Genomic DNA, 17,186 nt, shown 5'->3' on the forward strand with positions numbered 1-17,186 from the left:
AAGACAGTTTGCTGTGTTGGTTTTCTCTCCTTTCTTTTCTTTCCTGTTATTGTTGTTTTTGGTTTTTTTTGTTATATTTGTACCCCGCGCTTTCCCACTCATGGCAGGCTCAATGCGGCTTACGTTATTACAAATATTATTGTAAACTGCCTAGAATTTTGTCTCAGCAGTATATCAAATTTTGATAAACTTGGAAAGACGAACTCCATCACATAGGCTTTATTGGTGATATCAACATGGAATGTGGCTGCATTCCCCTGATGTCTGTGGAGAAACCCATAACTCTGTTGACTCCGGAAATAGTCAAGTTAGAGCCTTTACAAGAAACTGTCCATAGTAAAATCCTTGCCCTAAGCCTCTACTTGCACATTGTCACTTCTTTTTTGAGGCAGATAATAATAAAGCTTGGAGATAGGTGGGAAGGCTTCAACAGGATATGTAAAAAGTTTTAAAATATACATATTTTAAAAATGTAAAGAAGTATTTATTGAATAAAAAGAGATTTCACCATTCAACGTATCTAGTAACTGAATAACATCAGCCTAAGGAAAATAAAACATAATAGAGGCATATTCCAGCACCTCATCTTTATTATGAATTCCAGTTTATGCTTTAAGAACAAAGTTTAGAGACTGCAGAGCTGAAATATTACCTTGGTAGTTCATCGGTTTCTTGTGATATTTCCCAATGATCCCATCTTTGGGCTATAGTAGCAGACTTTCTGAAGAAAATGAAAACTGCAAATCTCCATTCGTGAGACCATAGCACAGACTTGACCCAATGAAACATTGGGTCAGGCAATGGAGGAATGGGAAAACAGATGAAAGGAGTGACAGAGGCTACTCCATAAAAGTGCACTCCTAGCAGACTATTGTGCACACAACAGAAAGTCTATGTCCAAAGGATTTTCTGTTCCCCTAGGGAGAAAAACCTTGCATGTCTGTCTGAGCTATAGTCATTTTGTACATAGTGGCAGGCTTTTGTTCCTTGTCATTTTTATTATAGGCACAAGAGATTTTTTAAAATAACAGGTCCTCCTGTCTGCAGAGAAATGGAACTTTGTAGGCGTACGGGTTGCTTAAAATATGAACAGCCAAAACTCAATTGAGAGATTGGATAGCAGAGCCGGTAGTGGGAGGCGGGGCTGGAGGTTGGGAGGCGGGGATAGTGCGGGGCAGACTTATACGGTCTGTGCCAGAGCCAGTGGTGGGAGGCGGGACTGGAGGTTGAGAGGCAGGGATACCGCTGGGCAGACTTATACAGTCTGTGCCAGAGCCGGTGGTGGGAGGCGGGGATAGTGCTGGGCAGACTTTTATACGGTCTGTGCCCTAAAGAGCATAGGTACAAATCAAAGTAGGGTATACACAAAAAGTAGCACACATGAGTTGTCTTGTTGGGCAGACTGGATGGACCGTGCAGGTCTTTTTCTGCCGTCATCTACTATGAGAGAGTTACAGATCCACCCAATGCACCTGATTTCTATTGTATGCGTACCATAGGAACACAGGAAGAAGAATTTGAAAGAGTTGACCAAATTATTTTCCTATTAGAAAGTAACACTTTTTTTTCTTTTTTTTTAAACCCACATACAATAATGTGACCTGTCTGTTTTCCTTGCTGCAGGCTTGAAACCTATTCAGATCCTTACTATGATTATGAAATAGAGCGATTCTGGCGAACGGGACAGTATGAAAACTTCAGAGTCCAATACACAGAGGCAGAACCACATCACTTCAGGGTATGTATTGCATTTGGAGTCTGGGACCAAAGGAGTAGTAGTATATACCAAGATGTGATAGATCTCCAAAACACTGTGATCCTGTTGCACATTGTTGATAGCTAATTTCACCTTTATTTAGAACTCTCTAGAAAAACTGGAATAATTCTAATTCTTCAAGCATTTAGAGACTCCATTTTACTTTGCTCAGTCTGTTTATGCATATTGTCCACAACAGTTGTTACGATCAGAAAATGCAGTTCGCTTATATTTGGACACAGAGTTCATTAGAGTTTATCTGCTTTCTCCATTGTGGGGGTTCAGCTATTAAACGCTCTACCTGGACAGCTTCGATTGTATAGTAATGTGGGTCAGTTCAAGAAATTATTAAAAACACAGTTGTTTGTGGAAGCTTTTATGTACGAGAGCAATCTGTATTTAATAAAGAGCAGTACATGTAGCAGTTTATGAGGTACATAAGTATTGCCATACTGGGACAGACTGAAGGTCCATCAAGCCCAACATCCGTTGTCTTTTTTCCAACAGTGGCCAATCCAGGTCGCATGTACCTGGCAAGTTACATTTGTACCCCGCGCTTTCCCACTCATGGTAGGCTCAATGCGGCTTACATGGGGCAATGGAAGGTTAAGTGATTTGCCCAGAGTCACAAGGAGCTGCCTGTGCCTGAAGTGGGAATCGAACTCAGTGCTTGAGTTCCCCAGGACCAAAGTCGACCACCCTAACCACTAGGCCACTCCTCCACTTCATTTTATGCTGCTTATCCTAGAAATAAGCAGCAGATTTTCCCCAAGTCCATTTTAATAGTTCAATCATTTTTATTAACAAATTATGACCTCAATTTTCACTTTGCCAGGCTGATACCAACACTATGTACGTTTGTCTATTTATGTTTCAGCTCTCCCTCCTCCCCACTTTCCCTCCCCATCCCTCCCGGGTCTTAATTGCTACTAGTTGTCGCTTGTCCCCTAACCAAGTCCATTTTAATAACGGTCTATGGACTTTTCCTTTAGGAAGCCATCCAAACTTTTTTAAACCCTGCTAAGCTAACTGCTTTTACTACATTCTCTGACAACGAATTCCAGAGTTTAATTACACGTTGAGTGAAGAAAAGTTTTCACCAATTTGTTTTAAATTTACTACTTTGTAGCTTCATTGTGTGCCCACCTAGTCCTAGTATTTTTGGAAAGAGTAACCTGTTCCATTCCACTCATTATTTTATAGACCTCTATCATATCTCTTGAGTTTTTGTTATGTGTGTTATTCTTGTAAGCCTATTGGTTAGAGCAGCAGGCTAAAAAAACAGAAGCCAGAATCCAAATACCACTGTTGCTCCCTTGTGACCTTGGGGAAGCCACGTAACCCTCTGTTGCCTCAAGTACAGACTTAGATTGTGAGCCCTCCACAGACAGCGAAATATTTAGTGTTCCTCAATGTAACTAGCCTTAAAAAAAACTGAAAAAAGTGTGAGCCAAAATACAATTAAATAAACAGAATTGAACATCTACGTCCTCAATTCATTCCTCTTGAAATGCCAACAATGCAACTCGGTTGGGAAAATCAGAGTAATAAACAGAAGGGTGAGTACAGTATTGTTGGAATCATGGAGACTTGGTGGAGAAACTCTCATGACTGTGCAAAAAATGTGACCACTTAGGCTTTACTCCATAGAGAGAGTTTTGTATCATGTCAGAATTCCATTCTTTCTTCAAAAAGAAGGAACAGGAGGAGGAAGGGAGAGCTGCTGTGCCCAAATAATTAGTAATTGTGGGTTTGTTTCAGATCTTTTGAATTTAGTTGTCAAAATGCAATGTCAGTCTAAGTGTCTGGAGATAATGAGATTTTTACTTGTTTTACAAGGAAAGAGACCGAGAGAGGGAACGAGACAGAGACCGACGTGAGAGAGAAAGGGAGCGGGAGCGAGACAGAGACCGGGAGCGAGAACGAGAGCGGCGACAGCGAGAGAGAGAGCGAGAGAGGGAACGGGAGCGAGACAAGGAACGCCAGCGGAGGAAAGAAGAATGGGAGAGAGAGAGAGCCAAGAGAGATGAAAAAGACAGACAACACCGAGAGAGGGAAAAAGAACGAGAGAAGGAAAAAGAAAAACCCAAACCCAAATCCAAATCTCCACAGCCACCAAGGTAGGTGTGATGGTTCATGGTTCTTATATCTTGGAGAGGGGAGGGGGCATAGGTTGTGAGGTGAGATGGATAGGTCATTTCATGGCTTGTTTTGTCCTCGTTGCTGCTTACCCTGAGAAGATCCTTCCATGTTTTAGCTGCAGAACCTACAAACTGGCCTTGCATGTTCACAGCAACCCTGCACTATGTAGGAGCAGACACAGTTCTTGCATATCAACCAATACTAACTCCAGGTGTATGACAGGGCCAGTGCATATCTGGTTAGTCGTTCCTTCCCTTCTGCTGTTAACAGTGGCATACCAAGGTTGGGGCGGTGGGCGTGGTCCGCCCCAGGTGCCAGCAGTTAGGAGGTGCAAATGTCATACCTTCCCCACCTCTGTCCCACATCTCTCTCACAAACATGCCACTGCTGCCTCTCTAGACCAGCAGCAGTGACGGTAAAGCAAGCTAAATCTATCGCAGGGCCACACTGTGTGTAAACGCAGCTGCTGGTTCCACGCCTTCCACGCCTTCATCTTCCTTTTCTAGGCCAGAACCGGCAACCACACCTAAGCACAGTTCAGCCCAGTCCTGCTTGTTTTGCTGCCGGTGCTGCTTATCTAGGGAAGCAGCAGCGGTGGAGGGGCGGGGAGAGAAGGCGGACAATGGATGAAAGTGGGGGAGAGAGAGTAGATAGACGCTGGATGAAGGGAGGAGAAAGAGGGGAGGTAGAAGGGGGAGAGAGAGAAGATCCAGGAAGGAAGGTGGGGTAGAGAAAAGACGCTGACGCTGGATGGCAGGGAGGGAGGGCAGAGAGAAGATGCCAATGCTGGATGGAAGGGAGATAGGGCAGAGGGAGGATGCTGGATGGAAGGGAAGGAGGGTAGAGAAGACGCCGACGCTGAATAGAAGGGGGGATGAGAGAGGGCAGATGCTTTATGGAAAGGAGAGAGAGAGAGAGAGCTAACACTGGACAGACGGAGATGTTGGAGTGGGGGTGAGAAAGTGAGTGAAATTTGAGTTTACAGAGAGGTAGAAAGAAAGGGAGGGAAGACCTAAAATGGTAAAATCAATATGTCAGAGACAGATGTCAGTCTACAAGGGTGGGCGGAGAGGGAGGGGAGAAACTCAGAATGGGGGAACCATGTGGGAGAGATTATGGGGGATTGTTAAGGAAATGAGTGAGGAAGATAATGAGTACAGATGGCAAAAATGTGGTAGTGGGGAGTAGAGGAAAGATAGAAGGGATTAGGCGGTAGGGGAAGGAGTGAGATGGAAACTGGGAGAGCCAGAGGATGAGAAATGGAGATAGAAAGTTGATTGGTAGATGAAAAGTAAAAAGAAGGAGATGTTGGACTGGGGGTGAGAAAGTGAGTGAAATTTGAGTTTACAGAGAGGTAGAAAGAAAGAAAGGGAGGGAAGACCTAAAATGGTAAAATCAATATGTCAGAGACAGATGTAATAAGGGAATAGAACAAGACAGGAGGAGAGAGAAGAAATGAGAAATAGACAGCAGCCCCTTGAAAGAGAATAAGCAGAAAAGAAAAACTAGGAACACCGTGATAGAAAAATAAATGTCCAGACAACAGAGGTAGGAAGAAACGTGTTTTATTTTGAATTTCTTAACTTGATTGTTAGTTTGAGAAATGTTCATTATGGATGTGTTTGTAGTGTGTTTAGTATAAGAGGAAATGCATTTTTGTTTTTATTTCTTCATGCCTAGTTCGACTTTCTAATCTGTAATCCCATGTTCTGTATTTGATGAAAGTCTGTCTGTGCTTTGCATGTGACTGAGGTATGGTATTCTGCGGGCTTATAGCTTCTGTGTGGAGATCTGTAGCTGTCCCAGTTGTTCCATTTTACCAGTAGTAGGAGGTGTATTGGTGTTCTAGAGTCCAGGGTAGTAATTGTAGTGCTGCCTATTTATTGCTGGTTGAAATCATAGGATTATTGCTACTGTTTATGATATGTTTGTACATGTGTGTTAGGCCATTTTTTCAGGTTCTATATTGTTTCACAATGTGCTTTGGTAGTGGAGGGATTTGTCTTGCTATTACTCAGATGACATGAGACTTAGAATATATTTTTTTGTATGACACCTTCCATGGAGAAATGTCTTACGTTTGATCTGTGCCTGTTGTTGGAAGAGGAGGGATGGATTTTTGTGGATGCCGAATGTTTACATTTAACTCATATGAACTGCTATGTACTGTGTCAAACCAAACATCTGTGAGGGTCATGTATGCAGCGTGTCACATATGCGAGCATCGTTTGTTTGGTGTGTCCCATCTGAAGAATCACTGCATTAGAGCCTGGGCAGCACTTAGCGTATCTGAATGTAACTCACCTTGAGCTACTGTGGAGTCACCAGACCCCTGCCCCCTCTCCCTCTCTATCTTAAATGTACAAAAAAAAATACCTTTACAGGTTCCTGGATCACCTTCCTTCCCTCTTTAAAAATGTTCCCCATGACCATCAGCCCCATTTCTTCCCTACTTTCATATTTAAAACGTATAAAACTCTCGCCTACAAAAAAAGTTACTAGCAGGGGGATTCACCACCCGTTTCTTCGTACTGGCCATAAAGAGAGTGCTAGTTGAGGGGTCCCTCTACTTTCCTTTTTTTAAACAGGAGGTAAGGAGAATTCCTAGGCAGCACTCTTGTTATTAGCAGGAAGACAAGAGGCAGGTGACCCCCTATAGGTAGCTTTTGGGTGTTTTTGTGTTTGGGGGCAGTCGAGGAGGAGTGAGATGGATAGTTTTATGCATATTAAATTGTAGCAGAAGGAAAGGAAGTCTGTGATCGTCAAAGGGAATGAGCTTTAGAAATATAATGATAGATGAGGCTCTGTGACCCGTATTACCCGGGGGCCCAAATCTCTTTTGGTACACCCCTGATGTAGTTTAATAAAATGGCAACATCTTATTTTTTTTTTTGTAGTATTGGAATTTGTAAATGTGCAATGTAGTGATTGGAATATGTCAGTTTTTGAAACTTTCATCTGCTCTCTTTATATTTTGCACAGTACAGGGGACATGCATCACTGTTTCTCTTTCTCTGATGTTGCAGTGTATGCTGAATATGCCTTCTTGGATGTTCAGTTTAATTTTTCTCTACATATTTTTAGTTTTTTGGTTACTTAGTCTTATTCTATACTAGGTGACGGTCTTATCTGTGTGTGTGAAAAGAGACATGGTTTTCGGTTAGCATTGCCTCTGCAAGATCAATCTGTACTGATCTGTCTTGTTTGGTATGATAGAACTGCTCTGTATGTCCTGAATGGTATTTGAGGTGTTTTGTATTACTTCACAGTGTGCCTAGTACTGCATTGGATTTACCGTATTTTTCGGACTATAAGACGCACCGGACCATAAGACGCACCTAGGTTTTAGAGGAGGGAAATAGGAAAAAAATTTTTTCCTTTTTCCCTCCTCTAAAACCTAGGTGCTCCGGTGTGTCTTGTCCGAGTTCGGGATCGCCCTCCCCCCGGCCCTGTCACCACTTCTCCCTACTCACGTCATGCGATCTTCCCTGGTGGTCTAGTGACGTCGGGGCAGGAAAGAGTCCCCTCTTTCCTGCCCAGCGCGCTGCTCTCCATCCTCCTGTATGCTGCCTGACTGTCTCGGCGAGATTCAAAATGGCCGCCGAGAATTGAAGTCTCGGCGGCCATTTTGAATCTCACCGAGACCGTCAGGCTGCATACAGGAGGACGGAGGGCAGCGCGCTGAGCAGGAAAGAGGGGGCTCTTTCCTGCCCCGACGTCACTAGACCACCAGGGAAGATCGCGTGACGTGAGTAGGGAGAAGCGGTGACAGGGCCGGGGGGGAGGGCGATCCCGAACTCGGAGGGAGGGCGGGCGATCCCGAACTCGGAGGGAGGGAGGGAAATCTCTACCTTCGGACTATAAGACGCACCCCCCATTTTCCTCCCAAATTTTTGGGGAAAAAAGTGCGTCTTATAGTCCGAAAAATACGGTAGGTCACAGCTTTCTCAGTAGTATCTCAAGGCAAGTTACATTCAGGTACAGTAGATATTTACCTGTCTCTAGTAGGCTTACAATATGTGAGGCAGTGGAGGGTTAATTAACTTGTCCAAAACCTCAAGGAGCAGCAGTGGGATTTCAATCTTGGTTTCCCTTGTTTTCAGCTGGTTGCTTTAAGCATTAGGTAGGTACAGATAACACATATTAATCTGTATTAGCTGTACCTAGTGTTTGGCATCTCAGCTGTCAAGTAAAGGCTAGCAGAGCAGAAGCCTGGTGGCCATTTGGCAAAAACATTGATTGGGTGGGAGGGGGGGGGTTACAAAATGATCCATCCCGAGTATCAAAGATACTAGGTATTCCACTGGAATGTGTGTAAACCCTGCTGCAGTACAGCTGGACCATCCCCAAAACACATCAACCTGGTCTTTTGTTTTTCAGTTTGTTTAAAATACATATATACCCCCTTTCTGATATTTTAGTTTGTTTACTACCAACATATGAAATAATATAATCATTCAGACTGAAACAAACAAAGCAAATCCTATAAGGGCAGCTGTCTGATAGCCAAATGCAGATAATATGGAGAAGTATTTTCCTCTGCTTATGTGCGAGTAAAGGAATTCTTGTTATTAGCAAGCGTACAAGTCTGCCTTTCTTTATAGCAGGGCTTGAAAGGCTTTGATCCACCCCAGATGAATAACAGAAAAAAAAAAAGTTCCAAATACAGGTCACTAACCCAGAAGAAAAGGCCTGTAGTCTTTTTTCAAGATTAAAGAACTTTTCTGTTGGGTTGGTGTCCCATATTTGGGTCGTCGTCCCCCCCCCCCCCCCCTCCTTTCTTTTTAATAGCAAGACTCTCTGGAGGCTGTCATATCTTTTACACTCGCATGGATATTATACCAAGATGTGCCTGAGCTTATGAGACCTTTTGGAGTCACTTTCTCACTTAATGATGTTTTTGTCATCTTATGCACTGTCTCTTCTGTTAACATGTCATAAATTTATCTGTTGGTTTGGTACAGAGTTTATAATGTGTGAGTACATTTTGCTGTGTATGGTAACTTCTTTCTAGTCCAAGGCTGTGCTATTGTTTTGTGCCAGCCATCTGGATTACTGTGCTTTAAGAGATGGTGTTGCAAAGTGATACAGACCTCGTCGTCGTATATCACTTAGCCTGCATTTCCTGTGCACCTAAGAATCATTGCATTAAGCAACCTCAGCCCAGCCCCATTAAACCTGAATACTTCCCAGCCCCTTATTATTAAACTTGAATACTTCCCAGCCTTATTAAACTTGAATACTTCCCAGCCTTATTAAACTTGAATACTTCCCAGCCTTATTAAACTTGAATACTTCCCAGCATTGGAAGGGCTGGGAACTGTCAGCAGACATGTTGCCTTTGTTTGCTGACAGCCTCCCTTGTGCTTGTGAAGCCTCCTAGGATTCAGAAAGTGATGTAGCAGAGGGCCAGCTGGTTTACCAACCCACACTGCTTTAGGTAGTGAGATGCCTCAGTCATCAGCCATACAAGTTTGGCCACCTGCAGGATACCGCTTCTTACTCAGCTCAGTACCTCTGGTCCATGTGAACATACAGGTCTCTTTGCCTTAAACCAAAACTCCGACAGTCCAATTTCTTTTTCCCAATTTCTTACATTTGTTCTTGTGGCTACAGTCTGTTTCTAGCAAGATGTGCTTAAATTCTGTCATGGCTTTAGTTACTAGCACTTCCGTTGAGAGGTGGCATCTAACACCTTCCTTTCCTCCAACATCTTGTCACGACACTTTGTTCCTGAATATTTTCTGTGGAAGATTGGAAAATTATTTATTTATATTTATTTATTTATTACATTTGTATCCCACATTATCCCACCTTTTTGCAGGCTCAATGTGGCTTACAATTCATCGTGGATACTGGAAATAGAAAAGAATGTACATTTGGTTTTACTGCAAGTTTTAGGTACATGATGGTGAAATACATAGTACTGGAAATAGAAAAGAGTATACATTTGTTTTAGCAGAAGTTTTGGGTACATGATGGTGAAATACATGATAGTGTTAAAGCCATAGACATTAGGTACATGATAGTGTGAAAGCAAAAGACATTAAAGAACATTCCTGGATATCTTAAAGAATGTAAAGTTACGCGTGTTGTTCTTTATGATATATTTTGTCAAAGAGATAAGTTTTCAGGAGTTTGCGGAAATTGGTCATTTCGTAGACCGATTTCAGGTTCCGTTGCAGTGAGTTCCAGAGCTGTGTGCTTGTATAGGAAAAGGTTGATGCATGCATTGATTTGTATTTCAAGCCTTTACAATTGGGAGGACGAAGGTTGAGGAATGTGCGGGAGGATTGTTTTGCATTTCTGGGTGGTAGTTCTATTAGGTCTGACATGTGCACATCCTTGCACTCACTATGTGAATGCATCTGTCATGTCTTCCCATTCCTCCAATGGGTACATTTTAAATGCCTTAAAGTACTTTGTTTAGGGTTTTTGTATTGCAGGTACCTGAACCATTTGATAACTTTTAATGGCTTATATACTTCATGTCAGTTGTTTGACAACTTTTCTTTTCTTTTCTCCTTTTCTGTGTCTAAAGGGAAAACATAGTGAATCTGTTCCTGAAACTCGTAATCCTGCTGGCTCATTCTAAGCCAACATCTGTTCTCTTTGGACCCAAACTGTAATTTATAGCAGACCCTTAAAACATTTTATTTGTGGCATTTTATGAGAGTCTTCTGTTTTGCTTATTCATTTTTGTCTAAAGTTCTTAACAGTAGCATTGGTATTTTTTTTTATTGACGTGTATTCTGGCACTTTACCGTAGCTTTAAGCAACTCAGAAATAGCCCCTCTGCTAACAGTTCTGTTGGTGCTGGAAAAATTCTTCGCACCTCAACTTGAGTTTGCTGCCCGACAGGTTGGTGGAACTTGGATCAGATATAGGGCATCGTGGCAACTGTTGCAGGCATGGCCACTGGGAGATTGTTACAGCAGTGGCTGTTGCTTGTGGAGCAAGACATGAGAGAGTCGCATTGATGGTTTGGCAGGGTAGGACTGACGAGAAGCTGTAGTGCAGCTGCTGTTGGCAGAATACAGGAGAGCTGTGGTGGCCGGAGACGGAAGAAGTAGGGTTTGAGAGAGAGAGTAAGGAGAGAACAAAGAAAACGAAAGAGATGTAAAAATTAAAGAACAAAATGGCCAAAATATAGGGAAAAATTCTCTCGTCACCCAAAAAAGGTTTTTCTGGTACCAAAGTTTTTCTTACTCTTTCATCCCTGAATTTTGTAATCAAATGTCCTCATCAGACCAGTCTAGAGCCTTTGGCTTGTGCCCGTCAACCAATGGATAGAAACAGACTAAAAAAAAAAAAAAAATGCCTTCATTGCTTTACTGAATAAGGGCACCGTGTAGCTTTAGATGCAGCCTTAGATGCTCAGTATTTCTCTGTCTCCAGCAGACGATGACGGGCAGACTGTGCAGCTCCTGGACTGGTTACTGAAAGAGCTTCTGACCCAGTTGGAAAATTGGGTGTCAGTTGAGCAGACAGGGTACCTCACTTAAGGTTGTAAGCTCCCCACACACAGGAAATCCAATAAATTCGAGCTTACCTTTGAATTAATTCATTGTAAATGCTTAGGTCTTTTTACCACCTCTCCTAATCTTTATATACCAGTTACTCACAATTTGTAGAGATAAAAGACCGAGGCTGCCGCTTAGGAAAAAAGTAATTTATTTGCTTACCAAGTATAGATACAATTAATATTTTCTCATGGAAGGATAGAACTAGTGCATACATATGCTCTCTGTATCTATCACTCCAACATACTGAACTGAAACAGCTATTTTTATGTACTTGTACTAGCTGTTCAGCCCGTAAAAACGGGCTAGTATAGGAAGGGGGGTTGAAAGGCCCCCCCCCCCCCCCGCCGCCGAGTTTGCCGCTGCTGCCCCCCCTCCGAGTTCCCCCCCCCCCCCGGAGCCGTCGCCACCCACCTTTCACCCGGTCGGGCCCTCGCTCCGCTATTGAAACAGCGAGGGCACGCAGCACACAGCTCTACTGCTGAGCTGCCGTGGCCTTCCTTCTTCTCTGCCTGTGTCCCGCCCTCATGTGACATAACGTCGTCGAGGGCGGGACACAGGCAGAGAAGAAGAAGGAAGGCCGACGGCAGCTCAGCAGAGCTGTGTGCTGCGTGCCCTCGCTGTTTCAATAGCGGAGCGAGGGCCCGACCGGGTGGAAGGTGGGTGGCGGCGGCGGCGACTCCGGGTGGGGGAAGCGTTAGCGACGGTGGTGTCCCTTGCAAATGCGCAGTAGAGACCCTCTTTGTTCCGCCCCCATCATCACGTATTGACACGGGGCGGGGCAGAGAGGGTCTCTACTGCGCATTTGCGAGTGAGTACGACACTCGCCATTATATATATTGATAGGAGCACAATTTCTCCATTTATACTAAACAAAGGGCATAAAGACTAGAGAAAAAAGGAAGAAAATAGTTTAACATGACAGCTGTTTACAATTACCATCAAAAATTGTATATATGTTATTTTGAAGCATCCCTCTTGTTTCTGTAATAATATGGTGAAAGAGAAGGTAATCTAAACAAATTGGGGCAAACTAGGCAATCGCCCAGAAAGACAGTATCTCCATTCTGGGGCAGTACAAAACATCTTCTTTCAAGGTACACGAAATATCTTAACTTCTTAATCTAAACATCCATCTAAATTCGCTTTTCCTGTGGGGTAATGTCTCCGGAATCTCAGTTACCTGAGGTAAAGTGACACAGATATTAACGAATTAAACACATTAAGTAAAACAGGATACAAATGTTACCTTGCATTATTAGCAAAACAAAAGTCTCCGCAGGACTGTTGTAAATCCTGTGTGGATGAATCTCACTTGCAAGGTACAGTTGATTGCCCATGGACGCCAGGGAGGAATAAAACGCAAACACATGGGAACGACAAAACTGCATCACAAAGTTTAAAGTGTAAAAGTATATAGTGTGTGGACATAACGGAAAAATACAGGCAGGAACCTTTCAGTAAATCTCACAGTTAATGTAAAATGTATCCAAAAATGTGGATGTTAAATTTTGAATGCAATGCAAAAATCAGATTTAAAAAAGGAAAAAAACCCTAATGAGGCAGGCAAAAGCTGTATCCTTGACTGACCTTTACAAAGATTCACATAGATGAGGCAAAGATATCTTCCAAATAAAAGTTATCTTTAAGGAAAAGTTTATTCTTAAAGAAAAAAGAAACCCTAATTCTGTACGCTTTAACTGTAACTAATGCATAAATGTAAGTAGTTAACAGGACTAGGTCTCCTTTTTACAGTGCTACCATCCCCCCTTCTGTCTGGCATTTCCTGGGAAAGGCAAGACAGAGATGTTTGGGCTTGTAAACACTCACTGCCCGATGAGTGATTCCAAAATATAGGATCTGGGAGAATCAGTTAACATTAACAGTGCTACGTCAGTACCATCAGTCAGACCAGTGGGAATTGCAGTTACTTCTTTAGCTAACTCATCAGCCATATGATTACCATTAATTTCAAATAAAGACAAAGCTATACGACTATGATTGTGACAAAATGCCTAGCCACCCGCCTGGGGCTAACCCTGTGACCACCTGGAAAGTCTGTCCCCGTCCACCTGCATCTGCCGCTTGTGCTCTACACTTCCACCCTCCACGCCACCGACTGGGTCTCACTTGCCTCTGGGCAAGTCTCCCACTCTCAGGTTATTCCCCGGTGACTGCTAGGTTACTGGGGCCACATTCTGAGAAAACATCCCGCAGTTGCCAGAAAGCACCCACAGACCAAAACATAAACCACCAGGATTCTTAGTCCAGGACAGCATCTACTATAATAAAACTCAGCGTTCTGAGGACTCTGACGTCAGTGAAGCCAAGCCACTGACTTCAGTTCCTTCAGGTTCGAAGGTTCGTGGTGGTGAAGCCACCGGGCCCCGCCCTCGCGTCAAACATCATGACATCGAGGGCGGAGCAAACATCGAGGGTGAGTTTTATTACTGTACCTGTGCTCCGCCCTCGCGTCAAAACGCGATGACGTCGAGGGCGGTCCAGGAAAATCGCCACCCACACAGAGCTAGCGGCGGTGCACGAACCAGCTACAACCGCGACAAGCCACGAGGCGACCCAGGAAAATTGCCACTGTTCTCCGTATGTTAGTCACACCCCCCCCCCCCCCCCCCCAAAAAAAAAAAGCTAGCACCCGTTTTATTGTCAGAGTATGAACCACATAAACAGGTGGAAAAGAACAGGCAAAATACCAGATAACTGAATATGGATCAAATATAAAACTAAGCCGCATTGAGCCTGCCATGAGTGGGAAACCGCGGGGTACAAATGTAACTTAAAAAAAAAAAAAAAAACTATCTAAACGTTTATCTACTACCTAAGTTGTACCTGGGAAGTTCAGGAATAAGATATAGCTGCTCACAGGTTATGAAGTCAAACTGTTCACAGGCTCTCAGGAAAAGAGAACCTTCTCTTTCCACTCCCTTTATCTGTGACTAAAAAAAATACCTGACAGCTTAAGCTAACAGCTTTTGTCGAAAAGGAAAAACTGACAGTTCTGTAACAACTTTACAAACAAAAGACAGTCACCAGCTGCTGGCCAAAGGAAATGCACATCATAAACAATAGCTATAAAATTTTCAAGCTGGAAAATTCCCTGTTTAGCCACAATGATAAAAAAAAAAAAAAAAGCTTAAAGGAGCAGCTGCAGAGATCAAAAATTTACCATCAGGCATGGATGCTGTTCAAAAATGCCATCCTGTAAGTCCAAGCCAGATATATTCTATGTATTAAAAAAGGAGGAGAGAAGGCCAAACGTCAGCCGGCATGGTTAAAAAGTGAGATGAAGAAAGCTATTAGAGCTAAAAGAAAATCCTTCAGACGGTAAAAGAAGAATCTGACTGAAAATAATAGGAAACAGCATAATGAATGGCAAATCAAATTTAAAGTGCTAATAAGGAAGGCAAAGAGAGACTTTGAAAAGAAGATTGCGTTGGAAGCCATTTTTAGATATATTTGAAGCAAGAAGCCGGCAAAAGAATCAGTTGGACCACTATGAAGAGAGGCTGAGAAGGCTAGGGCTTTTCAGCTTGGAGAAGAGACGGCTGAGGGGAGATATGATAGAAGTGTATAAAATAATGAGTGGAATGGATCGGGTGGATGTGAAGCGACTGTTCACGCTATCCATAAATACTAGGACTAGAGGGCATGAGTTGAAGCTACAGTGTGGTAAATTTAAAACGAATCGGAGAAAATTTTTCTTCACCCAACGTGTAATTAGACTCTGGAATTCGTTGCCGGAGAACGTGGTACGGGCGGTTAGCTTGACGGAGTTTAAAAAGGGGTTAGATAGATTCCTAAAGGACAAGTCCATAGACCGCTATTAAATGGACTTGGAAAAATTCCGCATTTTTAGGTATAACTTGTCTGGAATGTTTTTACGTTTGGGGAGCGTGCCAGGTGCCCTTGACCTAGATTGGCCACTGTCGGTGACAGGATGCTGGGCTAGATGGACCTTTGGTCTTTCCCAGTATGGCACTACTTATGTACTTATGTAGATAACAGAGTGGTAAAAGGGGTACTCAAGGAAGACAAAGCCATAGCGGAGTGGTTAATGAATTCTTTGCTTCAGTCTTCACCAGGGAAGATGTGGGAGAGATACCAATGCCAGAAACGGTATTCAGTGCTGACGAGTCAGAGAAACTGAATCAAATCTCTGTAAAGATTTAATGGGGCAATTTGACAAATTAAAGAGTAGCAAATCACTTGGACCGGATAGTGTACATCCCAGAGTACTTATAGAATTGAAAAATGAACTTTAAAAACTATTGTTATTAATATGTAATTTATCTTTAAAATCAAGCATAGTACTAGAAAATTGGAGGGTTATCAATATATCACCAATTTTTAAAAAGGGTTCCCGGGAAATTATAGACCAGTGAGAACAAAATTGCAGAGCATATGCATAAGTATGGAATAATGAGACAAAGCCAACATGGATTTAGTGAAGGGAAATCTTGCCTCACCAATCCAGTGGCGTTGGAAGGGGGGGGCAGTCCGCCCCTGGTGCACGCCGCTGGGGGGTGTCAGCTCCACACTGGTGCACTGCCCTCTCTGCCCCGGAACAGGTTACTTCCTGTTCCGGGACAGAGAGAGCAGTGAACCAGTGCGGAGCCGACACACCCCAGCAACGTGCAGTCGGGGCGGATCGGCCCTCCCGCCCGTCCCTCGCTGCAGGTATGCGCTCCAGGGGGGGGGGAGGTATGCGCTCCGGGGGGGGGGGTGCGCTCCAGCAGGAGGAGGGTGCACCGTGCTGCACCCGTGGGGGTGCGCAGCGGCGACCCGCCCCGGGTGTCAGCTCCCCTCGCTACGGCTCTGCACTAATCTACTACATTTCTTTGAAGGGGTGAACAAACGTGGATAAAGGGGAGCCAGTTGATATTGTGTATCTGGATTTTCAAAAGGCATTTGACAAGTACCTCATGAAAAGAACTGATGAAATTAGAGAGTCATGGGATAGGAGGTAATATGCTACTGTGGATTAAAAACTGGTTAAAAGATAGAAAGCAGAGAGTAGGGTTAAATGGTCAGTATTCTCAATGGAGAAGGATGGATATTGGAATTCTGCAGGGGTTTGTGCTGGGACACCTGCTTTTTACATATGTATAAATGATCTAGAGATGGGAATAACAAATAATTAAATTTGCTGGTGACACAAAGGGGCCCTTTTACTAATCCAAGTAGGCTCCTACACTCGCCCAACGTGTGCCAGTTTGGAGTTACTGCCCGGCTACTGCATGGCCCTTGCAGTAATTTCATTTTTAATGCGCGTCTGCTACGCACATCTGAAAAGTAATTTTTATTTTCTGCCGAGCGTCAGCTATGCACGTCATGGCATTCAATGCATGTAGGTCATTACCACCTGGTTAACACGTGAGACCTTACCGCTAAGTCAGTGGCTGACGGTAAGGTCTCAGACCCAAAATGGACGCAAACCAATTTTTATATTGACGCACATCCATTTTCGGCAAAAATATTTTAAAAGGGCATTTTTTTACTGGTGCGCTGAAAAATGGATTTGCGCTTATCCAAAACCCATTTGTACGCCCCTGAATTGATTAATGTTGTATATGCAAGCATCTCAAAGGCTAACCTGAAAAGATTGCAGATGTTACTACCAGTGGCATATAGAATTAAATTTAAAGTATTAACTCTGACACACAAAGACCTCTACGCTGGTACTTAATTAGCTTCATTTACGATTCCTTATATTCCTACACAATATCTCCGGTATCTGAATGATCATA

At 43.3% G+C, this 17,186-nt stretch overlaps 1 protein-coding gene across 7 annotated transcripts in view; it reads left to right on the plus strand.

The window, feature by feature from the left end:
- ZC3H18 (zinc finger CCCH-type containing 18) overlaps positions 1-17,186 on the plus strand; it is a 170,028-nt gene that overhangs the window by 80,469 nt on the left and 72,373 nt on the right. For all 7 annotated transcript variants that reach the window (XM_030204577.1, XM_030204581.1, XM_030204579.1 and 4 more), the window contains 2 exons: positions 1,624-1,738; positions 3,596-3,876. In XM_030204577.1, coding sequence (XP_030060437.1) covers positions 1,624-1,738; positions 3,596-3,876 — 396 coding nt within the window. The remainder of the gene's footprint in view (positions 1-1,623; positions 1,739-3,595; positions 3,877-17,186) is intronic.

The sequence above is a fragment of the Microcaecilia unicolor genome, chromosome 5 (assembly GCF_901765095.1).
Source record: "Microcaecilia unicolor chromosome 5, aMicUni1.1, whole genome shotgun sequence".
Classification (NCBI taxonomy): Eukaryota; Metazoa; Chordata; class Amphibia; order Gymnophiona; family Siphonopidae; genus Microcaecilia; species Microcaecilia unicolor.